We start from the raw sequence: 18,108 nt of genomic DNA, 5'->3' as shown, positions 1-18,108 counted from the left end.
AGTAAAGTATGTTGTGGCAGTGTGCTGTGACTGCATCGTTATGCACGTAAGAACTCGAAGAAGATTGTTTGCGCAGTGCATTCTGGTTACGGTACCGGCGGCTTGCTTGATGTTTTCTCCTGGTTCGTCTAATGTGATGGTGGAAAGAAGAATCAAGAGCTAATGTGTTTCTAACAACAGGTACCAGACATGACGCACCTTCTTTTTTTTGTCTGCTCTTCAACAACAACAAAAAAGCTCAGCGGTCATCTATTTGTCTGGACTGCTTCCGTTTCTGTTTGGCTGTCGGGCTAGCGTTCTGCTAGCTTCGATTATCAGTCGACGTGTAACCAGCTGGTCTCTTCAGGCCGCTGCGGTCGTGGGTAGCTACTCGAATATCGATGCTCGGAGAGTTAATCGTTTCTCGTCTGTAAAGAGTAATTAGAAAAATGGTCAATGACGGTTGATGTTGCCGCATGACGGGGAAATGCGAATGTGGACGGCGGTGTTTCATATTTAGCTATAACGTTAGTAGGTAACTGGCTAACGTTACCTACTTAGCTAACTAGAGTTATCGTGCTATCTTGTTCCCCTCCTGAGATAGTTAAGGCGATGCAGTTGTCTAGCAGTGTGGTGAGGGAAGCACCTCTACTCAGTTATCTAGCTATTTAAAAAGTGAAATAACGTTAACTAGCTAACTAGATTAATGTCATCTGATCAGATAAGTTACCCAGCTAACGTTAGTTAATTGACCACATCATCCCTGGTGGAGTTGGAACATTATCTGAATCGCAGAAATAGCTGACTATTTTCTTGACATTTTGCATAGTACAGTTTTGATCCATATAGCCCTAAGCTAGCGAATTTAGGCTGACTGTAGCTGTCCAGTTAGTTAGCAAGCTACATGGGTTAACATTTGACGTTGTTGATATAGGCAGCTACGATGTCATTGCCCAATGACCTGTTCAGTGTCTTGTGATGTGTTTATTTTATTTTTATTTCACCTTTATTTAACGTGATGCACGTGACGTTGGTGTAAGTCAGTCATATGACCGACGTACTATATGTCTCTGGTGTAAGTCATTTGTTTTCTAATTTCACCCTGCATTCGACAATGTATGTTACTGAAACTGACAACACATCCATATTGACAGGAGCTGATTGTAGCCTATAGGTAGATGATACCTGCCCACCTTTCACCCTAATCTTTTCAACAGACCGATTAGACAACAAAGGATCTTCGCTCCTGTAGGCAGTTAAACATAGTGTTGTGTCAGCAACTGAGACTGTCTTCTTATATTGGTTAACATAGGCTCTGTTCTAGGCACCCTCTACTTTAATCACCAATGATGAATTACTTTGAATTTGATCATTCAGTTTAGGTAGACTGGGCTTGTTATGCAGACAAAGCAATAACTGAATCAGTACACAGTGGAAGTGAGTCAAAAGGCATCGCTTTCCTCACTGTTCAGATTATAGCCTAATGTCTGCTCAACTGCACCTCTGAGCGACACTACATCTGCACTTTCACTTCTGCTTCACACTAGTGACTTGTGACAATGACTGAAGGTCATTGCCGTGCACAGAAAAATGGGCTGACTTTTGAGTGGATTGACTGAATTGATTGACTACTGACACAAGTTTTCTATGTTCCTATTTTCAATGCCATTGGACTAAAAACCCTGCAGATGTTCCGTTTTAGTGTTTGTTATTTTGTTACCGCAAACATGAATGTTTAGGCTATGTCTTTGTTTTGTATTGATACTCTCTGACTCAGAGCTATTTTTGCTAACTCAGCTAGCCTCCGTGGAGAGGTGCACCGATGCTATGGCCTCCCACAGCTCCTCCCCAGTGCCTCATCCCAGCAGTGGTGGCAGCGAGGGGATCTTCCGGAAGGACAGGGACCCTTCCTCACGACACTACAGGCCCGTCCACTCCCTGCCCGACGTCTGCCCCAAGGAGCCCACGGGTAAAGAACTAGCCTACATTTATGGTTGGCCAGCAGTCTTACAAGATTGTTATCTATTAAGGTTCATCTTGTGTCACTGTTGATCAACCATATGCTGACTGCAGTCCTATTTTCTACCCCTCTCACAAAGTTTGCACTTGTACACTCTCCCTCATGGATTTAAAAGGAATGGATTGGTGTAAGGCACTCCCTCCAGCCATTCTTGCACCAATCCAAAGCTTTTAAATGCATTAGCGGAAGTGAAATAGTGTACACTTCTTGATGAAGGGTAGTAGAGAATTGGTAGCCTCAGTAGGAGCGCATCGGTGAGGATGGTGGGTCAGGCTAGAGAATTGGTAGCCTCAGTAGGAGCGTATCGGTGAGGATGGTGGGTCAGGCTAGAGAATTGGAGCGCAACCATGTAATGCATCTCAAGATGCATGAAATGTTTTAATACTGCTGAAGGTTTCTATTGACTACATTTCCCACATGCCCTTGCAGGCGAGGCAGCCCGGGGGCTGTGCGAGGGCCCGTCGGTGGTGGCCGACCAGCACAGGTGGACGGTGTACAACTCCAAGGTGAACCTTCCAGCCGCGCTGAACGACCCACGGCTGGCCAAGAGGGAGTCTGACTTCTTCACCAAATCCTGGGGCCTGGACTTTGCCGAGACGGAAGTCATGCCCTCCTTCTACCTCCCCAACATCACAAAGGAACACTTTGGCCCCTACCTGCAGGAAACAGCTCAGGTAACCAACACACTCTGCTGCCCCTGTCATTCAGTTTGAATTATTCAGTAGATTGGACAGAAGTAGAGGCCACCGTCTGGCCTGGGTTGTGTTCATTAGGGCATGCAACAGAAAACATATAAAAACACGTTGCAATGAAAAATAAAAATGTGCATTTCTTATTGGGAAAGTCCAGATAGTCCCTTCCAGTTTGACTGTTTGGTGCCTGATGAACACAGTCCAGGTGTCAAATCCTCTTTCTATTGTTTGAATGTAATGAACATGGCTTTTTAAGCTATTTCTAAGACTTTGTCCTCTTCCCTTTACTCGTGGTCGAAATAGCACTAAGAAAATGTATCCACTATAATTAAACTTTATAAGCTATTAGGCCTAAACTAAATTGTGTCTGTGTTTCTCTGTAGAGGGAGAAAATCCATGAGCGATGCAAGAATATCTGTCCCAACAAGGATGAGCTGGATGCGGTCTCCAGCATCACAAACAACCACGGTATGCAATATTAAACAGCTCTGCACCATAATGACTGGGGCCTACCGTATCTATTTTGGACCATACGGACAGATCAAATTTCCTTTCAGTGTTGAAGTGAGTTGATTCAACTAATATGCTCTTTCACTTTCTCTTCTTCGTAGACAAATCAAGAACAGAGTTGGAGCAGGTTCCCAAGGTAATTACTTCTTCTTGTTTTGGGTTGTATCCGTGTGAGTTGTGGGGATTTCTAGAGCCCTATTGAACCGTCTCGTCCCCTTGATTTGACTGTATGCTTTCATGATCCTCAAACTGTCATTAATACCGTAAACTTTTTTAATATAATATATTTTTAATTGTATTAATATCTCCCTTGTCTAGACAGAGCAGCACACATATTTTGTTCTGGATTCCAAAATGAATATCTGCCTAATGTCTGGCTTAAACAGATCTTCATGAAGCCTGACTTTGCACTAGACGACCCAACGACCTTTAACGCGGTCCTACCATGGTCCCACTTCAACAGCGCTGGGCGGAAGAGCAGCAGGGACATGGCATCGTCACGGTTACTACAGGAAAAGGTGAGACGGCGAAAACTTGAACAATTGTCATGTCCTGCGTTGTTTCATTGCTTCACCGTCATGTTTCCTGTTATTGGCTTATCCCTCTCTCCATTCCTCTCTTTCTTCAGCTGAGCCACTATCTCGACGTGGTGGAGGTGAGCATCGCGCGCCAGATCTCCCTGCGCTCCGAGGCCTTCTTCCACGCCATGTCCTCCCAGCACGAGCTCCAGGACCGCCTCACCGAAACCGCCCGCGCCGTGGCAGTCCTCCGGGGCCGCACGGCCGCCATCGAACGCATCATGTGCGAAGGTCCGCTGCGGGCACTGCGGCAGGCGCTGACGCGCTCCAACTGCGCGCGGCTGCACAACAAGCTGAAGCTGATGGCGGCGGTGCATCAGAGCCAGCCCACTGTGCAGCTGCTGCTCTCCACCTCAGAGTTCGTTGGGGCCCTGGAGCTCATCGCCACCACCAAGGAGGTGCTGCAGCAGGAGCTGCAGGGGATACACAGCTTCAGGTGGGGGGGGTGTGTAGCATGTTTGTTGTTACATACTCAGATCTATCGACGCACACAGTGGTGACACTTGTCTGATTAAATGCGCTGACACTCATATGAGACAAACAACATACATCAAATCAGAGTAAGCAGCAGTCTACGCCAACTATTTATTGTAAGCTTGAAGCACATATACAGCGTGGTTGCAGAACGGTATCATGCTGAAAGTTTAAAATACACACCACTTCTAGTCAGAATACTTTTCAGAGTTTCATGTCAATATAAGTCATTTTAAACACGAGTCCCATCGTGAAATACTCTGTTTATTCAGAGTGTGGCCTTTGGACCCTGTGACGTCTCCTGTCTCCCCCCTGCAGACACCTGGGCTCGCAGCTGTGTGAGATGGAGAAGCTGATAGACAAGATGATGGTGGAGGACTTTAGCATGTACTCCAGGAGTGACCTCAGCAGGAGTCTGGAGGACGACGGACAGGTCATAGAGAAGGTCTGTACCATTGAGATAAAAATAGATATATAAACAATGTTTACATTTTAATTAAGTTGTGGTTTGAACCCTATAGCTTGAGTTCAACCATAAATGGAAAATGTTGAGAATGTGTAGGTGTGGTTGGAGCACCAAACTGAGGTTGTGTTTTGTCACAGTGGTCACTGTTCTCACAGATGCAATACAAACGTTCAGTCTCAATAAAGGTGGGTCTGACTCTTCCCGAACAAGTTTGCTACTTGGAATCAAGTGAATAAAAATGGCACATGTTGGGTACTCTTGTATAGTTTGTTCAGATCAGAGGAAAACATCAATGTGTTGATCTCTTCAATCGTCAACCTAATTTACATTTCAGTAGCACAATTGGCAATTGCCTTGTTGTTATTATGGGTATGGTAACTTTGAATGACTCTGAAGGGGATTTTAATTATCTTTGTTATGCGGAAATCGTTGTCTTAATTGGTTTGAAATATGAATCTCTTTGTTTATTGTAATTGATTTGATGAATTGGTGTCTTATCATAATTGATCTCTTGAAGTGAAGAATTACTCTGATTGGAGTTATTGGGCTTTATAGTATTGCTCACTGTGTGTGTGTGTGTGTGTGTGTGTGTGTGTGTGTGTGTGTGTGTGTGTCGGGGGATACAGGACAGGCTGGAGTCTCTGGTGTTTGGCTTGCTCAGGCAGCGGAAGCTGGATTTTCTGGACATCTACAGCGACGAGATGATCCTAGCAGCCAAAAGCATCGTCACGCAGGTAAAAGGCCAGACATAAAAAGTATCAGAGAATAGACTTATACTTCATGATCATAAACATTTATGGTGAAATTGGGAAAAGGCTTTTGACATGTTAAGGGTATTTCCCAAACCTCTCCACCAGCACCCCCTCCGAGTTCCACTTTTTTGGTCTATTCCTGAACTAGCATACCTTTATCAAATGAGAAATACATTTTGAGTTGGTAAAACAGATCTGGAAAGTAACATACTCTTATCCCACAGTCTGTTGTCGACTCGGTGTCACAGATTGAAGAAATCGACACTGACATCGTCACAAAGTGAGTAGTACAGCTAGCTATACATTGAATGTGTTTGTAATTGCTTGAGCACATTGAGTTGCTGGTAATATCTACCGAATGCACTGGGGGATGTTGTCAAAGTATGGCCTGGTGTTCTGAGAATCCTTCCTCAACAAAGGAAAGGAAGCTGAACCAGTTGGTTATGGTTGTCTTAACAACAACAATGAGTTAGACTGCGTTAATCTGTCATTGAAAGGAGCGCTTGGAATATGACGCGAGGGCTGTGAAACCAATCTGGGTGTGGAAATCTAGTTATGAGGGCGTACGTTAGATTGTCAGATAAACGTATTGTTTAGGACAGGGCTCTTCAACAGCTGGCCAAATTCTGCCTTCAGATCATTTGATTTGGCCCCGCAAGTTTTCTTTTTTTGTTATTGAATTTTCATTGTTGCATAAATAGAGAGACAGACGGTGCCTTCAGAAAGTATTCAGGCCCCTTGACTTTTTCCACATTTTGTTACGTTACAGCCTTATTCAAAAATTGATTCAATAAATACAAAACCTCAGCAATCTACACACAATATCCCATAATGACAAAGCAAACAGGTTTTTAGAAGTTTTTGCTAATGTAATAAAACATTTAAACAACTTGTAAATAAGGTATCAGACCCTTTGTTATGAGACTTGAAATTGTGCTCAGGTGCATCCTGTTTGCATCGATCATCCTCGATATGTTTCTACAACTTGATTGGAGTCCACCTGTGGTAAATTCAATAGGGTGGACATGATTTGGAAAGGCAGACACCTGACTATATAAAGGTCCCATATTTGACAGTGCATGTCAGAGCACAAACCAAGCCATGAGGTCAAAGGAATTGTCCGTAGAGCTCTGAGACAGTGTCGAGGCACAGATCTGGGGAAGGGTACCAAAAAATGTCTGCGGCATTAAAGGTTCCCAAGAACACAGTGGCCTCCATCATTCTTAATTGGAAGAAGTTTGGAACCAACAAGACTCATCGTAGAGCTGGCCGCCCGGCCAAACTGAGCAATCGGGAGAGAAGAGCCTTGGTCTGGGAGGTTACCAAGAACCTGATGGTCACTCTGACAGCTCTAGAGTTCCTCTGTGGCGATGGGAGAACCTTTTTAGAATGACAACCATCTTGCAGCATTCCACCAATCAGGTCTTTATGGTAGAGTGGCCAGACGGAAGCCTCTCCTCAGTAAAAGGCACATGACAGCCTGCTTGGAATTTGCCAAAAGGCACCTAAAGACTCTGACCATGAGAAACAAGATTATCTGGTCTGATGAAAACAACAAGATTCAACTCTTTGGCCTGAATGCCCAAATTCTCTGGTCTGATGAAACCAAGATTCACGCCTGAATGCCAAGCGTCACGCCTGGAGGAAACCTGGCACCATCCCTATGGTGAAGCATGGTGGTGGCAGCATCGTGCTGTGGGGATGTTTTTCAGCGACAGGGACTGGGAGACTAGTCAGAATCAAGGGAAAGATGAAAGGAGCAAAGTACAGAGAGATCCTTGATGAAAACCTGCTCCAGAGCGCTCAGGACCTCAGAATGTGGCGAATGTTCACTTTCTAACAGGACAACAACCTTAAGCACACAGCCAAGACAATGCAGGAGTAGCCAAGAAGACTTGAGGCTGTAATCGGTGCCAAAGCTCTTCAACAAAAGTACTGAGTAAAGGGTCTGAATACTTATGTAAATGTGATATTTCAGTTAATTTGTAATACATTTGCAAAAATGTCTAAACTAGTTTTTGCTTTATCATTATGGGGTATTGTGTGTAAGTTGATGAGGCGAAAAAACACATTTTAGAATAAGGCTGTAACAAAAATACGTGGGAAAAGTCAGAGGTTTGAATACTTTCCGAATGCACTTGATCGTATCCCAATTTAATCAAGGTTTGAAATTAAATCTTGGAATTTGGTCAGTTTTTATTTTTGTACTTTTCTATCTGCTATGTTCTTAAAGTTTATCACAATACCCCTGGGCCGTATTCACTAGACACCAACTGGAAGAACCTGAATATGTCCAATAACCGATTAACCCTATTCTCAACGGGCTGGTAGAGCATGTTTTGACAATGGATTTAAAGTGGATATGAACAAAACATTTGAATTAAACTTGATTGTTCAACTCCCCAGTCCTCCTGCATCATTTAAATCCAAACATAGGATTTTCCTGTGTGTGTGTGCATGCGTACATACATACATGCATACATATACAGTTGCAAGAAAAAGTTTCAACCCTTTGGAATTACCTGGATTTCTGCATTGATTACTCATAAAATGTGGTCTGATCTTCATCTACGTCATAATAATTGGACACAATCTGTCTAAACTAATAACACACAAACAGTTGTACTTTTACATTTTTTTATTGAAGACATTGTGTGTGTGTGTGTGTGCGTGTGCGCATGTAGCCTACACACACGGGCAAATATTTTCAGCTGGCAGGCTGACCCTGGAAAATGTTTCTGATTGACAGTTAGGGCTTTACTTAAGCACTTTGGACTAAGAATAGGGTACATTTATTTATTTTTAATACAAAAATACTTATTTTGGTGAAAAATATGATTTCAATTGACAACACTTACTGGGCAACAAATTGGTTAATTCATCAATATTCAGACTTTAATGTTGTGTATATAATAATAATAATATTAAACGTTGCACGTTGTCATATTTTCTCAATGTCTGAACATGTGGAAAAACCTGGATCATTTAGAAATGTAACAACCATTTTGAGGGACTTGGCAGTATACACCACTTGAAAACGCATTAATATGAATGTAATTGAATATGAATGTTTTGGACATACAAAATGACCATAATTTGTAATAATTTGACATCAGTCCTCATTTAACAATGCTTACCTAACTATGAAAGCCATTGAAGGCAGACCTAAAGTAAAAAAATATATTGTTCACATGAGTAAAAATGCTATGCAAATTACCATTCTGATATGGCATTGCTGGTATGACCCTCCTGGTAGAGCTCTGTTATTTCCAAAATAAACATCAAGCTGGCAAAGAAAAGGCGTTCTTGTTTGAGTTGTTCGTAATAGGAATTTAAGGCGACATTTTTTTCGAGGTGTTTTTCAAGAGACCATTTAAAGGATTGAAGAACCTCTTTCTGTTGCAAAACATTTAGCTATGGTTTGCACTAATGAATTAGTTTTACCCTTCTTACCCTTCTCTCTGCTTCCGGTTGGTCAGGCTGGCAGACCAGATGCGTCTAATGACCTTCCCCCAGTGGTTTGAGCTGCTGAAGTCCGTCTTTGAGAACTTCATTCTCTTCCTGAAGAGGATCAAGGTGAGGATCATACTTTATTAAAAATACAATCCCGGTTGGTTAGATTGAATCAAAATGGGATATATGGAATTGTCCTCTTGCTGAATAAAATACTTGAAAAAAGGTGTATTAAGAGGTAAAGAAAATGGAAGGTATTTAGATGTCTTGCTATATAAATTGGCATAGAAGAATAGAACAACACTTTAGCATTTGTTATTTTGGCAGTGTCTACACATTTCTCATTGGTTGACGTGCAAACCAGCTGTTTAAAGTGCATTACTTTACTGGCCCGTTGTAGGACTCAGAAGTTGATGATCTGTGCCTTTTTATTTATCTGGTGTAGTTAGCAAGGTTGGGGTCAATTCCATTTAAATTCAAGAAGTACACTGAAATACCAATTCTCTTCAATGCTTTTCAATGAGGGACATTTCTAATTGGTATTGTTTACTTTCTGAATTGACTGGAATTTAAATGGAAGTGACCCCAACCCTGGTAGTTGGTTCCTCTGCCCTATAAGTTAACCATATGTCCTCATCCAGGCAACGCTCAGTGTGGTGAGGAATGTGGTGCTGGAGGCGCTGGACAGCAACCAGAAAAGCCGTCTGCTGGAGCGGGGGAAGCAGGGGGGCCTGGCTGAGGCCCCAGGGACCCCTCTCAATCAGGGGGAAGCAGAACTGGCCTACCTCACCCACGAGGGCCTGTTCATCAGCGACGCTCTAAATGATGCCCAGCTGCACCTGGGGGCAGGCGGGGGCCAGGAGCAGAGCTCCACGGTGGGGCCCAGGCAGGCCCTGTCACGTTTGGATGGTTGTGGTAGTGACTCCGCCTCAGGGACCACCGAGTCGTCCTCCAGCAGGGAACACGCTCTCCAGCCAGGAGGAGCCGCCGGCATCTCGTGAGTCACTCACCACCTTCACCAACCACGCACGGTTAACACTACTGAGTCAGGCTATGCTGTGCTGGCCTGGTTATTTTTCCACCAAAGTAAAGTTTGGGTTGGCAAGGCAGTGCGAAAAATATTGTATTCAGCTGTGCAGCATGTATTGACTCAGGAAATCAAAGTAACTGTCCAGTGTTTCCAGATTTTTAGCAAATATGACCTGTAATTAATTACAATATACGTGAAATGGTTTTCCTTCCAAAATGTTTTAAGGAAGTATGTTTAAAAGCAGCTTTTCTGTGTTTGAATGGTGTGAGCGTACCCCAACCAGAGAATACAGGGTTATTCTGGATCAAAAAGGGGCTTAGGTGGTGGGTTGGGCAGTGGGCGCAGTCGGCCAGGCAACATTTGAGGCACCCATTTTGGTGGTTTAAAGACTTTTAAGTTAAGCTAATTTCCTGAAGTTCTACACATTTCTTAATTGACTTAACTGAGTGAAATATGTGGTTTTTATAGCTAATTTTCTGCAATTTTACATTCTCCCATGGAGCTGAGAGAACATTTAGCCGTTTTAAAGCAAGTTTCCGGCGATTCTATGCATTTTGCCATGGTTAACCCTAGAGTCGATATCCGCTCCCCTTTTGGAAATCAAGTTGACATAATAAAACAATCCCCCTGTTTAAGCTAGAGATATCCATATCCACCTCTGATGTCAGCCTTCTGCGGCGGAAGCTGGCCGAGCTACAGCAGTGTTTGTTAGACCAGGCGACATCCCGAAAATCGGTCTTCTCACAAACGTCTAAGCGTCCGAACAGTTTGGCCTACATGACCCCTTTTTATATAAAGACTTACAAACACCATTTTTCCCTACGACCCCAACAAAGCGTCACGGGACTCGTCTAAAGTCGCTACTGCCGATCTGCCAACTTCTATCTGTAGCATCCAAACAGTTTGGGCTACACACTAATGTGACCTCGCTCTATGACACCTCACAAGACTCGTCTCAAGGTAGCCCAGTACCAGTTCAAATAAATTATGGAAGTATACACTTGCAGGACAGTTTAAAAAACATTTTTTTTTTTAGATACACCAGCCCATACTGTATGTAGGTCCAGTTTTGTGTGAGTCGCGTGGCCGTGGCTTGCTGTATAAAGCAGGAAGACATGCATCGTGGCATTCTGTTACTGTTCCATTGAACGTTATAATGGGCAAAACGAGTGACCTAAGCGACTTTGAGCGGCAGTCCTGTGGGCGAAAAACAGCTAGTTGACGAGAGAGGTCGAAAGAGAGCGGCAAGAATCGTGCAAGCTAACAGGCGGGCCACAAAGCCAAATAACAGCGCAGTACAACAGTGGTGTGCAGAACGGCATCTCGGAACTCACAACTAGTCGGTCCTTGTCACGGATGGGCTACTGAAGCAGACGACCACACCGGGTTCCACTCCCATCAGCTAGAAACAAGAAGAGGCTCCAGCGGGCACACGATGACCAGCACTGGACAATTGTGGAGTGGAAAAACATTGCGTGCTCCCAACGAATCCCGGTTCCTATTGTGTCATGCTGATGAGTCAGGATTTGGTTTAAGCCAGGATGGATACATCCTGTCTGGTGTCAACGGTACAGGCGTTAAGTCCCTTGGTACCAATTGAGCATCATTTCCATGCCCCGAGGAATTCAGGCTGGTACTAGATGGCTGTACCGAATAAACTGCCCAATGAGTGTATATATGTTTAAAGGTTGGGACCAGCTGGGACCTTTTTATACTCTGTAGTAGACCCCAAAAAATGGTGTCCCTTCCTAAGTGCCATCTATATAATAGAAATAGAATGTCTAAAAAAAAAGTGTCTTTCTAGTTATTGTATTTGTGTTGTCTGTCCGGCTGCAGGTCCAGTGAGGACATGATGCCCAGTGACCTGGAGCTGGGCCGCGTGGCCAATAACATCCAGGAGCTGCTCTACACCGCCTCAGACGTTAGCCACGACCGCTGTGTCAAAGTCCTCATGGCCAGAGCCAAGGTAGCTAGCTAGCTTAACACATGCCATGACAGGAAAAATAACACGCAGCATGACCAATGCACTCTCAGCTGGCTTTATGTGTGACTGTACAGGCAGGGTTCAAATTTCCATTGGTGCTCTGAATTGACCATGTAAAATTGAAATAACTCGAACCCCTGCCTGGTAGTGTTTCCTGTTCTGTAACCTTGAATAATCACTTTCTCTCTCTCTCTCTCCGCCAGGATGGCTCCCTGGAGCGTCTGAGCTCGGCCGAGTTTGTGTTTCTGTCCCAGGCGGTGGAAGGCTTTGTGAGGGACACGGAGGAGCTGTGCTGCAGGCGCAGTGTGTCCCTAAGGGGGGCGCTACAGAGCCAGGCCAACCGCTTTGTCCACCGCTTCCACGAGGAGCGCAAGACCAAGCTCAGGTACTAGACTGGAGAGTACAGACACACACACACACACCTTACTAGGGAAGAGATGTGCAATACTTCAGGAACTTGAAAACCGTCTATCTTAACTGTGTGTGTGTGTGTGTGTGTGTGTGTGTGTGTGTGTGTGTGTTCATCTCCAGTCTGCTGCTGGACAATGAGCGGTGGAAACAGGCAGAGGTTCCTGCAGAATTCCAGGACCTGGTTAACTCCATAGCAGATGGCAGGATCACACTACCCGAACGCAAACCCCAAGGTAATCTACCATTTGAGCATAAAATTAGTACCCGCCACCCACGTGTAGATTTAGATATTGGCAGGTAAGTGTCTATTTCACCAGCCATGCTGGCGGGTGGTCCATTTGCAGGGATCTACACTCCAAGCATTACATTGTCAAAAGTCAAGTATGAGCACGAAAAATGTTGCAATAGCTGTTTATATAAAGTATTTCTGCTGTTCCGTTTCATAACTGCTAATCGCTCAAATAAATAGGAATCCTATATCCCACCTCTCGCTGTAACACTGCCTGGCAGGTGAGCTGTGCACACTGAATTAAGTGCTGATGGATTCATTTTTGGAGGCGCGGTGAAAGTTACTCAAGTTTACAAAGTGAAACTTTGTCCTGGTGTTTTTTGGTTACTTACATTGCGTGGTTGTTTTTCGATGTTAGATTGAGTCTGCTGCTTCAACCGATAGCAAAGAGAGAGATCCCAAATCTCAGAGACACGTAAAGGGGCAGCTGAACATTTTGTCTCTGATATTTTGGACTCAGGTCACATGAAATGAAATTCAGCAATATACATTACATTTATATTTTATTTATATACCACATTACTTCGTATTAATACATTTCTTGTTTTTTAGAAACATTACAAAGCATGATCATCGTTTTTTTTTTTAAAACAAATGTTTTATGTAATTATGGCAAAAATATTTTGGCTGATAAAAGACCTGAGTGGCTGGTAGACCACAAAGTGAATTTTAGGCTCATGTTTACCATAGTCTGTCACTGACCCACGCTCTGCACAACTGTCAGTCCAGGTTCCCGATGGGCAGTCCCCCCAAAATATTTGTCTGTCCCCAGACTGACTGAGTTTATTTTCTGTCTTCTCAACACCAGGCACAGAAGAAAGGAAACCAAGTGATTATTTGCACATTGATGGCCAGAAATATGCTGTCGTCGGGTGAGTTTTGATTTACTAACTACGATTAATGCGCCTTTCCACTCCCACATTCAAAACAGAAGGCATGTAGGGAAAAATGATTGCGACCCATATTGACTGGTGACCTCTGTGTTCCTCCTCATCAGCACGGTGTTACTCCTAATCCGGATCTTCCTGGAGTACTGTCAGTGTGTCAACGACATCCCTTCCATCTCCACAGACATGCTCACCCGCCTCTCAGACCTACTCAAGGTAACACCACCCCCTGTGGTAGGATGGTCTGAGAGTTGGATACATTTACCTGGCAAGCATCCCACTAACAAACTGCCATGTTGTATTGAATGGTCCCTGACCCTCTCTCTCTCTCTCTCTCTAACAGCACTTCAACTCGCGGAGCTGCCAGCTGGTCCTGGGGGCAGGAGCACTACAAGTGGTGGGACTCAAGACCATCACCACTAAAAACCTGGGTATGTATGCGGAGCTGGAGCGCGGCGTGAGATTCCCAAAGGCTGGCGCGTCAGTAGCGCTCACGTCATGCCCGGCCCAGCATGCATTTGTAGCCTACTTGTGCGATGCTATCTAGAGCCCCTTGCTTTAATTCTGTAAATATTTGAATAAAGAAACTGAGAAAACGCACATGCTGAATCAAGGTGAATTACAAAGAGTAAGAGAGGGAGTGCGGTGATGTGTCCACTACTAAAGAATCATTGTGGAATCGGAAAAGATACGTATCCCTAAAGCATGACTTACTACATGCACATGCTTAAAGAAAGACAGGAACGATGTGGGTAGGTAACTAAAATGGGTCATTGTAGCAAAGGATTTTCAAACTAAAATTCCAATCTGTCAGCTCGGGGATTCGATCCAGCAACCTTTCGGTTACTGGCCCAACCTGCCTAGTGGTTAGAGCGTTGGGCCAGTAACCGAAATCGAGTCCCCGAGCTGACAAGGTAAAAATATGTCGTTCTGCCCCTGAACAAGGTCGTTAAACCCACTGTTCCTAGGCTGTCATTGTAAATAAGAATTTGTTCTTAACTGACTTGCCTAGTTAAATAAAGGGTCAGAACAAAAATGTATTTAATGATCTATTCAATAGGCATGGCATATTCCCACATTCAATAAGCTTTCTGTTTTTATTGGGTTATATTATCTAAAACTGCATCTCTGCCCAGCCTGGTAAGTGGCCAAAATGGTGTTTATCATCCCCAGTGGCTCTGCAAGAGTGGAGAGGATATTCTCTGCTGCCGGCCGGCTCTCCTGACGCCACAGACTGGCCAAACATGTGCTTCTAAAAAATACATTCAAAGGCACTAATATAAGTACATTTGTTTAATTTGTATTGAATTCTAAATAAGTCACAGCCTGCTCAATTTATAGACTATAATGATTTAATGCTGAAGGCTTTATGTCCCTACCAGCCAATTGTGTCGCACTCGCAAATGCTTCAATGTATTTCTTTGTAGGCTATAGCATTGAACTAATATAAATCATTCATTTTGGTTCCTTCTTAGGCTCCCTGTCCTATTTAGTGTTTATATGCTATTTGAAATGTGCGCTTTTTACATTCACCTTTTTCATTTTTATTCCAATCATATGGTTTGTGTTCAATTCTTCAGAACCAAATGGTAGGTCCCGGTAGTCTCACAAATCAACGGGTGTTTGTTGAATGGAGTGAATTTTTAGAAGCGGTTTTTAGTGGAGCGGTTAGGAGTTGGCACTGCTCCATGAAAAAAATCCTGCTCAACTCCACTCACATACTCTGCTATGTACTACTTGGGTGTGTCCAATAAGACGAGCAATTTCATTTTCCATTTCAAAACATTTTAAAATTGTCTCGCTATGGAGTGTGCCCTACTGAACACAACCCAGTGCTTTGCTAAGAACCGTAGGTTTTGCCCCACTACAGGGTAACCTCCACATTCGTATTAGCTGTGTGTTCCTGTCTGTGATGTCCGTGTAGAAATGACCAGTGTGTGCGCGTCTTTCCTCAGCCCTGGCCTCTCGCTGTCTTCAGCTGGTGGTTCACTACATTCCCGTCATCAGGGCCCACTTTGAGACCAAGCTGACGCCCAAGCAGTACAGCGTCCTCAGGCACTTTGACCACATCACTAAGGTGAGCACTGGCCTGCACGGACCTCCACGCACGAGGACAGTACTCTAGTTCGGAGATTCACTTGTAAGCCGTGAGTGACACGACGTGTAGGCCTTTTGAGTTTTAAGAAACTTTTTTCTTTTTTGGGGGGGGGGCCAGGACTACAACGATCACATAGCGGAAATCTCCGCTAAACTGGTGTCCATCATGGACAGCATGTTTGAGAAGGTGCTGTCTAAGGTGAGTTCTACAGGTCCAAACCACTCTCAAACTCTCCCCGTCTAACCTACTATACCACTTTATAAGATCGGCTACAGCAATGTCAGTGTATCAACATATCTATCTCGTCTCCCGCCAGTATGAAGTCAAGGCCCCCATGCCGTCAGCCTGCTTTCGCAACGTCTGTAAACAAATGGCCAAAATGCATGAAGCCCTCTACGAGCTGCTACCTGAGGAACAGGCACAGGTAATATGCCAATAATACCACAGATCCTATTCAATAACTTCTAATTATTCAAATGTGTAATAATGAATAATACAATGTACTACGTAACGACGCTGTAGTTAATTCTACCGCTATTCTCAACATACTGGGCACGGTCCAGGTGGTCTTCATTGCATTCGCAGCTGACTAGATGTTTTGAGGGTAACGTTGTGTGTTTTGTTTTCTCTGGGCCTAGATGTTGTTCCTGAGGATCAATGCCAGCCTTAAAATTCACCTTAAAAGGCAGCTGGCCCGTCTCGGGGTGCACCACGACGGTGGACCTCAACATGGGTGAGTGTTTCTCACCTCGGATTCTGTGGGGGTTGAGAGAGAACATTTCTGTAATATTGCCCCAAAAAATGTGTCCTACAGTTCCCAAAAATAGTAATAAAACATGTATTTACAATACACAGATTAAATCTACTCCTGGACTAGAAAGCAACGGAGAATCTCTAATGAAAGTCATTTGTCCAGAACTAGGCTTAATGTGTCTGATAAAACAGCTTCTTGTTGCTAAAAGACCATGTTGATGACTTGAAAGCACTTCTCTGATTCTCTCCCCCGCTCCAGGCTGGTGACGGTGGATGTCGCGTTTTACACTGAGAATGTTCAATCACTGAGGACACTTGAGAAGCTAGACTTGAACATGGCTGAGATCTGGGAGCAGAAGAGGTGATGATGGGGGTAGTAGTCGTCCTACCTACCTACAGTGTGTAACGCCTTGTTAACCCACCCCGGAGGGAGGGGAGAAACTAACTCTAATCAGATTCTTGTTGTAAAGAGACTGCACCTCCAGCAGCCAGCCTGCCCGGGGATCTCACTGAAGCCCACGCTGTCTGTGTACAGAAAGAGAGTGGAGGAGGTCTGGTAGTGGTGCTTCTTCAAGGGAGAAACTCCCCCAGGCAGCAACGGTGTGGGACCAAACACTGAAGCGGCCATTGTGTAGGACAGGCTACATAACATGGCACCCTATTCCCTATACAGTGTACCACTAGTGCATGATCTAGGGAATAGGGTGCCATTTCAGACACTGACATGGGCTTTTTTAAAGAGCACCTCCCTGGGGGGGCTACAAGACACCTTTAGGACGCAACTGCTGCCCGTTACCTCATCACACTGTAATTCAACTATAGATGACTTATTAAAAACAGATGAATAAATGGACTTTGATTGGACTGAAATGCTGACATGGTTCAGAACATGTCAATTACTGGAGAACTGATTTTTATTTATTTTTTCAGGTTCAAAGCATAGTTTTTCTTGCGTCGGTCAACGAAGTAAGGAATAACAAGGCCACTTTGACACACTCATATTTAAATTGACTAAAGAGAGCTTCAGATGGAGCATAATTTGCACTGAATGCATCTGCAAACAAATTCCTTCCAATTGTTAGTGTTCCCTTCCATGGCCCTAAATTAAACCTTTACTGTGCTGTCTGTACAGTAAGAGTGAGCCATTTCATCACAATGCCACTTTGAGCATTGATCGACTATATGCACAATTGTTCCCTTATGCCCGAGCTAAGTCGTTCTATTTAAAGCATTATCACCTGTTGCATCTCTAGGAAGCATGAATGAACATTAGCCTCTGATTGGTTGGTCTTTTTTAAAGTAGTTGAGCTTCAACCAAAAGTCTTGTTTCCCAGTTCTATTCACTGCCTGTCTTACACTGTGAGGATCTACTGGTGTATATAACAAAAAGCACCATCCAGTAAAGTGGTCTACTTCAAAAGTGCCTACTTTTGATAAATAGCAAAGACAGACTTCTTTACAATAGTATACTGTTTGAGTGCCTGTGAGCGTATGACTGTTGGGCACTCTGGGTAAGAAAGTGTGGCAAACTGAAAATCTGACCGCATGTCTTGAATCCCAGGAAACTGAATAAAACATGGGACAATATGGAAGCATTTCTACTTTGGCCTTTTCTCTCTGTCCATATGCTGCCCTAGATTGAGATGGAATCATCCAGACCAGAACCATTACACCAGGGGTCTCCAACCCTGTTCCTGGAGAGATACGCTCCATCTAGATAATTGCTAGTTTA

General features: G+C 44.0%; 1 protein-coding gene across 6 annotated transcripts; it reads left to right on the top strand.

Annotated features, from left to right (window-relative positions):
* Positions 1-18: 18 nt before the first annotated feature.
* LOC118365002 (vacuolar protein sorting-associated protein 54-like) lies at positions 19-17,973 on the top strand. Of its 6 annotated transcripts, none has more exons than XM_035746879.2 (24): positions 19-180; positions 1,777-1,948; positions 2,429-2,673; positions 3,075-3,159; positions 3,303-3,337; positions 3,588-3,719; positions 3,830-4,215; positions 4,572-4,698; positions 4,857-4,904; positions 5,346-5,453; positions 5,696-5,751; positions 8,951-9,047; positions 9,566-9,921; positions 11,791-11,920; positions 12,142-12,323; positions 12,470-12,582; positions 13,447-13,510; positions 13,636-13,741; positions 13,869-13,956; positions 15,481-15,602; positions 15,741-15,821; positions 15,940-16,047; positions 16,262-16,356; positions 16,636-17,973. In XM_035746879.2, the coding sequence occupies exons 2-24, from the start codon at positions 1,807-1,809 to the stop codon at positions 16,739-16,741; spliced, it is 3,012 nt and encodes a 1,003-aa protein (XP_035602772.1). In that variant the 5' UTR covers positions 19-180; positions 1,777-1,806; the 3' UTR covers positions 16,742-17,973. The 6 variants fall into 6 exon arrangements, with proteins under 6 accessions (XP_035602772.1, XP_035602767.1, XP_035602774.1 ...); XM_035746874.2 differs by lacking the exon at positions 19-180 and adding an exon at positions 279-506; XM_035746881.2 differs by lacking the exon at positions 19-180 and adding an exon at positions 280-510.
* Positions 17,974-18,108: the final 135 nt, after the last annotated feature.

Source organism: Oncorhynchus keta, chromosome 32 (genome assembly GCF_023373465.1).
Source record: "Oncorhynchus keta strain PuntledgeMale-10-30-2019 chromosome 32, Oket_V2, whole genome shotgun sequence".
NCBI lineage: Eukaryota > Metazoa > Chordata > Actinopteri > Salmoniformes > Salmonidae > Oncorhynchus > Oncorhynchus keta.
The sequence above is the reverse complement of the archived record's forward strand: the minus strand, read 5'-3'. Positions and strand labels throughout refer to the sequence as shown.